A 7,073-nucleotide genomic window follows, 5' to 3' on the forward strand; every position below is an offset into this window, starting at 1 on the left:
GACTGGAGCCAATGGCAGTCACCACTGGCGGTGACGGTCCTGTATGCGGCGGCCGTGACTGCCATTTTCTGCAGCCTTGCTCACTTGATTCCTGACACTCTTGCAAGCAAGACCTCCACGAGCTGAGCTGCTGTGTACTGTCTCTGGGAGCCATCATGCCACGTGCTGCAGATGATCGGGCCCCAGCCTTCACCCAAGAAGAGCTGGTGAAGCTGGTGGAAGGGGTCCTGCCCCAGTATGGACAGCTGTATGGGGCACCAGAGGAACATGTGAGCCCAGTACCATAGTCATGTGTGATAGGGGTGTGTGTGAGGGTAAATGGTGTACGTGTTCCAGTCAGGGAGTACATGCTTGCAGGGGGCATGGTGTTTAGGCCTGTGAACCATGAGGATGGGTATGTGTGGGCATTTGGTGGGTCTGATGTTTATAGTCTACTGCAGTTGGTGTGGAGCCAGTCTACATAACTTTCTCCTTCTGCCTGTGTCACCCATGCAGGTCAAAGCCCATCAGAAGAAGGGGATTTGGCGTGCCATCGCCAAGCAAGTGAGGACCCTAGGGGTCTATAGCCAGCAGAGCAGCCATTGTCGCAAGCGGTGGAAGGACCTGAGGCGCTGGGCCCAGAAGACTGTGGAGGCTCAGCTGGGGATGTCCTCCCAACGAGGGAGGGGTGCCGATGAGACCCTGAACCCCCCTAATAGCCTGCATTTTGGCAGTGGCCTACCCTGAGGTGGATGGGCATTTGTGGTCAGCACAGCAGCCACAAGGGCGTGAATACTTACTGCATTCTGGGACTTGGCTAGCCTTAAATGGGATTGGGTGCCTCACTGCAGGCAAAGTCACATTGAAGTTAATGCTACATGTGTATCAACAATTGAAAATGCTTACTAGGCACCCTGGCAGAGTATAATTTGTAGATGTCTCTCCATGCTTTACTGTCAGTGGATGTACATCTCCCATTTCTATACCTCTCCATGTCTGTAATGTGGAGATGCACTAATGTCATAGGCACATATGACTCCATTCTGGCCATATAATGGATGTGAGTGTTTGTATTACCCTAAACATTGAGTATGACCAGTTCCTGCCAACTGCATTAGTGGCTCTGAGGTGTCAGTCGACTTCCATCTGTGTAGCCTATCCCGTATATGCGACTGTGTCCCTCTCCTGATATCACTGGGACTATATGTACTGGTTATGGTATTGACAAATTGTGGGGCTGCCATTACAGTTCCACCATAGTACTAGCCTTCATGGGACATGAGTATTGGCCTGGTAGCTGACTATGCAAATACTTAGGTGATCTGCTGACTGTATGATATTTGTAGGTAGCCAACATGGGATTCTATAACATGCCGAATTGGTCTGATAGCACAGAAATTGCATTCATAGGAGCTATACTTGTGGGGATGTGGCCTTCCAACCTATGGGTTGGCACTGGAGGTGGTAAGTGCCCTGGGAGATCCCTTATTTGTCACCATGGTGTGTACATGGCATGTAGAACAAAGTCTCAGCAAGTCCTATGCTGAATTGCTGACTGACTACCTACATCATGTCATCATCGATAGTTGGGGGCACATCTGATGCCTGTGACTATTACAGCTTGCCTTGGCTATCAGGTAGTGGCAGACTACGAGTGGTTTGGGTATTGCATGACACATGGCGTGTTGATGTGAAGGACATTTGTATTCTGTCTTCTCAGGCTGCTTATGTGGTAGTGGGATGTGTATTTTCTGTACTGGCAGTGGTGTTTGTCCATGTGTGCCTAATGCTTGCAAATATATACCCTGAGATGTGTGTTGTCTGAGCTCAGTGACAGATTTTGCTATTTGTGGAGTGGTGTGTGTGAGGGTGGAGTTGTCATGGTGTCATGGTCTGGTGTACCTGCATGTGTGGTGGCATTGGAAGTGGTCTATGATGTGGTATGTGTGTTCCAGAGGTACATATGTTGTGACAGTGTACTCGGTGGATGTTTTTGGATGCTTTATATGTGGTACATGGCCCATTGTAGATGCAATTAGCAGTATGCTAGGTAGTGATATATGTGTTGTGTGTCGCCTACTCTGGCTCTGTGATAGGTTCTGACTACTCACATGGCTATACCACAGATTCACATAGTACACATCGGATGTGAACTGTTTGGGTGTCTGACTAGTATTGGCTAAATCTGAGTCCTCCTCCATAATGGCCTCGGTATGCTGACTGGGCAGCCATGTAAACTGACAGGTAGGCATTGTGTGGTCTCTGAGTGGAGTTGTTGTCACTGTAACATGTGTAATCAGGTGTTGTGACCGTAGAGGCCTGATGTGTTGTGTCTAGTAAGCTGCACATCCAATGGGTGAAAGGGGTATGGAGAGGTAAGATGTGTATTCAGGCATAATACTGCTACTGCATCCAGGGCATGCTATGCCAGCTAAAGGCCTTTGGTTGGCACTGTGAAGATGAGTCTAGTAGTGCAGACCTATTTAGGTATTGCTGTAGGTGTTAGAGTTGGCAGACAGGTGTGGGTAGTAGTGACATGTCATGACATGATGTAGGTAATGTGTATTGACAGATGCGATAGCCTAGCCATGATATGTAATGTGACAGATGTACATGTGTAACTGTGTCAATGGGAGGTCTGTGTTAAAATTTTTGCCCCTTATCTCTTTCTTTCTCTCTCATTGTGTGCATCAGCCTTGTCTGGAGAAGGGGCACAGGTGAGTGGGGAAGCAGCAGCCCACAGGACCCAGGAAGGTGGCACCAGCAACACAGAGGGACCAAGAGGATGTAGGGTGAGGGGAGTGCCACAGGGGAGACCGGTTCGAACACCTCTTCCTTAGAATCCACCTCCAGTGGACACTCCCTGGTGGTGGTAGATCCATCTGGGACCACCCCAGCTCCATCTTTGTCCACCCCCCTCCTTACTAGCACCGGCCTCCCCATTTCCTCACCATTTCAAGGGCCAACACAATACATTTATATTCATTTTCAGGGCTTTCAAACGAGCAGGATAGTTCATGTGAACCCCCTGTTTTGCACTTCTCTTGCTCACTTTTTATCACTGGAACATTCTTGTTGGTCATTTATTTTTTATGTTTTTTTTAGGGTTGAGCGCACAAGTGCTATACCCTGTTGTAATTTCTCTGTGGGCTTTTAACCACACGCACGTCATGCCCATCAGTTTCGTTGGTTTATGGGCTTGCCTTTTAAAATTTGCTTAATTTCATTTATGAAAGGCATGCATATGTCGTGCCTTTTTACGGTGTTTACTCCTCCTCAACAGCACCGGTAAAATACTGAAAACATTCGAGGCTCCATGTTTTCCGCATGGCTTCTGGACTACTTTTTATTTTTATTTCCTACCCAGCACGATCTCACTGGGCAGTAGTCGAGCTCTTTGCATGACATCGACCCTGTTATATGGATAATTGCATAACTGCTGATATGTTTGACTGCAAGTGAATTTGTTTCCGTTTGTGTGCCCCTTCACGCTCATGACATGGCTCTTCAAATCGGCTCACTTATGTAAAACTGTATTACTTTTCATTTTCAATTTATGTGGCAAGAAAAGTCCGGTTAGGACTTTACATCACTAATAGCTAATAATCGAACAAATGTGAGGCTCATTGCATTGCACATGCTTGTTTTCTTTGTGCCTTCTTGACTAATCACCACAAAACTGTCTTTCCTCAGCCAATGTAGAAAAAAGATACAGTTCTGAAAAGTTTCTTGGAGGTTCGTCAAACGAGGGCAGTTATTAACAAGCAGATATCTAAGGAATTCCAAAATCTAGGAATCCTAACTATAACCACAGAGCGGCTATAATGGTTTTAAACACAATATTAAAATAAAAACTCTTAAAAACAATGGTACCTGTGATATTTTTGACACCATTATATCGCTATGATATAAAACAGCCACAATATTTTTGAGACAATATAAAACTGAAACCCTTCAACAGGTTTATTAGAGGGTCCTACATACTTATCTGAATGGATAGCCAGGTGCACGCTATCCCAAGTATCAGCTGTGGTTGAGGTCCTCAGAATGTTGAATTTTATTTACAGAAGTGATGTAGCTGAATGATCACGTTCATAACTAAAGAGACAGTCAGACCATGACTGAAAAGACTCTATCAAAAAAGCTCCCCTAGTCTTGTGCATGTTCCTAAAGAAAGCTGCATTCAACAGTTCGCGGTTGGGACAAAAATAAGCCAACATTCAACAACTCAGAAGTTATTTTTTCTTTCCATTTTTTTCAGATTCAGCAAAAAATGCAGTCGCCAGTGTTATCAATGCGCCAGCCGCCCCAAAAGAAGAGTGTGCCCTTGCCCTTATCAAAGGAGGAGCCCTCCGTCAACGAGAAGTATACTACCAATACCAAGCCGCCAAAATTCCTCTATTGCTCAGAGACTGGGCACCTGACTTCTTGGACTACATTGTGCGTAAAAATTACAATGTGGAGAAAATTGACAAACAGTAGCTTCTGATATTTCTACCGCTTGAGCCAAATAAATTCAATGACCATCTAATCAAGAGTACTACGCCACTAGATACATGATCGGTGTGTAGCACACATCTTGGGTAGGTAGCATAAAATCAGGCTGCATCAGTTTTACATTCTGATATTGGATAAAGCCTGAACGTCTTTGTGGTGTACAAATTGTATCAATGAGAAATTTGTTTCTTGAACTGTCATTTTGATGTAAAAAGCTTCGATTTATACCGCTGATTCCACCCAGGAGGAGAAGCCATGAAACAAGAATATGGAGATTTGGGGTCAGAGCAGATGGAAAGAAGCATTAATTTGTTTATCTATGTACAAGCCTTCCACAGAAGCAATTCATGACTTACATACTGGTACAATAGCATGTATGCCCAAGTTACCTGCACATAAAGGCTCGTGTACTGCTCACTAAGATTCATGCTCCCTCACTCTCGTCCCATACCTTCTTGAACTGAGAATGAGGGAATAGAACTTGAACTTTGTCCAGGGGATGAGTCACCGAAGCGTTTAGTAGTATGGGAGGTAGTACCTACAGAATTACTCTTTTACATACTCCTACTTACCTTTGTGAATTGGCCACGAATTCTCCAACTGCCTGTTAGTAATAGTGCAAAGACCACTGACTTTTCCGTTATACAAACTGTGCATAAATATTCCCTAAATAATCCCATTTGAGATGTTTGGATGCCAGTTCACCAAGGCACGTAAGACTAAATAAAATAACGTGCTCCGTGAGTACTGCTGTTAGTACTACAAAATGCTTTTGTGAGAAGCTTCCATGGAGTAAGGGGGTCATTAGGAGTTTGGCAGAAACTGTGGCCTGAGTGGATATGTTGATATGTTATTACACATGGATTTTAAATGCATGTGGAGAAGAAATGTGAGGAACCCAAAGACTGGGAAATACTTTGATCTTGCTAGCACGGTAAGGTGACTGGGGAAAGGAATGTCTTCCTAGGACGGTGCTACCTCTCTTTTGTGTTTTGTGCTGCCCCACTAAGATTGGTATTTGGTTTTACATGGGTGATTGAAACAATAAAATCCAATAAAATGTTGTTAAAAAAATCAAAGGAGTTCCTGGGGTCCTATGATTTCCAATAAAGGGGCAAATGTACAAATAATTCGCTCAACGCAGTGCAGCGCCAAAGGGAATTAGAACAGAGCTATATCTATAACGATATGGTGCTATTTTTCTCTGCCTTCACTACCTGCAAGGGTGTGTGTGTGTGTGATGTCGAGAATAAGTTTTATTCTGGGAAGCGACCCGTCTATTACAAAATACTATGCTTTGACATACTCTAACACTTTTAAAACTTTGAGTGTAAGCTGTACAGCACAACACACATGCATAGTTTGAAATGTTTTGACAAAAGCCTACATTTTTGTGCCAAAACCCATCAGTGAGAACAGCCATGCACCACCCATGTGACGTACCCTTAATGAAAAGTAGAGCAAAGTAGCGTAAAGCTCTAATTTGCATGAATAAAAATGCTTTGCGCTGGAAAATAAGTCACAAAAACACTTTGCAATGGTTTGCATCACATTTGTGATGCAAATCGGTGCACATCATTGGCAAATTTGGCCCAAAATGACTATCACATAACATAATTAAAGTAATAAGAGCAGCATTCTGCCCTTTCTTTGGTATTACTACCCATTATGTAAGCCTTCATTATGATCACCCTCCCTCTGCTTGCACCAATCAGCCCCTTGTGTCTTAACAGGCTAAGCTCTAGGCGAAGTGCAAGTTGATATCATTAAATCTTTCCGTGACGCTCTAGAGTAGTGGTGTTGTGGAATGTTACTCAAGAGCAAGAGATCTTTAAGAGCACTTGCTCGTGAGAGCAAGCAAAGCCCACTCCTACCAACCAACAGTTTTTCATGGTTGTTAATCTGATGACAACACAGGAAGCATCTAGTCACCTAGTTTAGTACTGCAATTCAGTCCGCCACTAGTTTTTAACAGGTTTATTGCTTATTAACTATGCATATTACATTTTCTTGTTCCTGAGATCTCATCTGGTTGCCCTTCCTTCCTGTGATAACCTCTTACACAATAGTTTTGATGCTTATACCCTCTTTTCTTTGAAGTGATGTGACCTCTCCCTGAACACAGGAACTGTTGTTTCGTTCATACATTGTACAAATGCAGGGTTTAGTAACCATATTTAGTTAATTTGCATGGGATAGTCCTTAAACCCTTACAGGTCAATAGCAAAAATAGGTACTAGTGGTGGTGACAAACTTACTGATGATTGTGATAAATCTAACAAGTCCCGTCGGTTCTGTTCCTCCCTGTACATAGCAGACCCCAACTCCGTAGAGAGGAGGGTTAATTGTTTGGAGTGCATCACACTCCTTCAAATGACAGAAGTACAATTGCAGGTGCTGGACCAGCCGATCCAGTTGAACAAAGTTAAACAGGCCATAAAATCACTTAAATCTGATATGGCCCCAGGTCCAAATGTGTTCACATCAGTGGCGTAGCGTTGGGGGTGCAGGGGGGGCCGGCCGCACCGGGCGCAACATCTTGGAAGAGACTCGAGTGCTAAAATCCACGGGTTAGGGGGCGCAAATTACTTGCCTTG

The 7,073-nt window shown here is 44.2% G+C and overlaps 1 protein-coding gene across 3 annotated transcripts in view; it reads left to right on the forward strand.

Moving 5' to 3' along the window:
* The window catches only part of HSD11B1 (hydroxysteroid 11-beta dehydrogenase 1), a 238,792-nt gene extending 233,237 nt beyond the window's left edge, over window positions 1-5,555 (forward strand). For all 3 annotated transcript variants that reach the window (XM_069238630.1, XM_069238628.1, XM_069238629.1), the window contains exon 7: window positions 4,241-5,555. In XM_069238630.1, the coding sequence (XP_069094731.1) occupies window positions 4,241-4,461 (221 nt within the window). In that variant the 3' untranslated portion in view covers window positions 4,462-5,555. The remainder of the gene's footprint in view (window positions 1-4,240) is intronic.
* Window positions 5,556-7,073: the final 1,518 nt, after the last annotated feature.

Source organism: Pleurodeles waltl, chromosome 6 (genome assembly GCF_031143425.1).
Source record: "Pleurodeles waltl isolate 20211129_DDA chromosome 6, aPleWal1.hap1.20221129, whole genome shotgun sequence".
Lineage (NCBI taxonomy): Eukaryota > Metazoa > Chordata > Amphibia > Caudata > Salamandridae > Pleurodeles > Pleurodeles waltl.